Source organism: Aptenodytes forsteri, unplaced genomic scaffold, assembly GCF_000699145.1.
Source record: "Aptenodytes forsteri isolate BGI_AS27 unplaced genomic scaffold, ASM69914v1 Scaffold459, whole genome shotgun sequence".
NCBI classification, from domain to species: Eukaryota; Metazoa; Chordata; class Aves; order Sphenisciformes; family Spheniscidae; genus Aptenodytes; species Aptenodytes forsteri.
Window position 1 is genome coordinate 150468 of NW_008794121.1, and position 263 is coordinate 150730.

At 70.0% G+C, this 263-nt stretch overlaps 1 protein-coding gene across 1 annotated transcript in view; it reads left to right on the forward strand.

Moving 5' to 3' along the window:
* LOC103896987 overlaps window positions 1-263 on the forward strand; it is a 51450-nt gene that overhangs the window by 12728 nt on the left and 38459 nt on the right. Inside the window, exon 4 of the mRNA XM_009276938.1 lies at window positions 73-143. Within this exon, the coding sequence (XP_009275213.1) occupies window positions 73-143 (71 nt within the window). The remainder of the gene's footprint in view (window positions 1-72; window positions 144-263) is intronic.

Here is a 263-nt window from a genome sequence, read left to right on the forward strand (position 1 = left end):
ATGGGTGACACAGGGGGGGGGGACCCTGCTGGGCGTCGTCACCCCCTGCCACCCACCCTGTCCCCTCTGCAGGCCATCCTGAGCATGCTGCAGGACATGAACTTCATCAACAACTACAAGATGGACCGCCAGACGCTCACCAGGTGGGTCCCCATCCCTGTCCCTGTCCCCATGCCCACCTGTGGGGCCCCTGGGCAAGCGGGGGGTCCCCGGGGGGCGAAGACCCCCCCCCTCCCAAGGCCCTGTCGGCCCCCCCCCCCAGC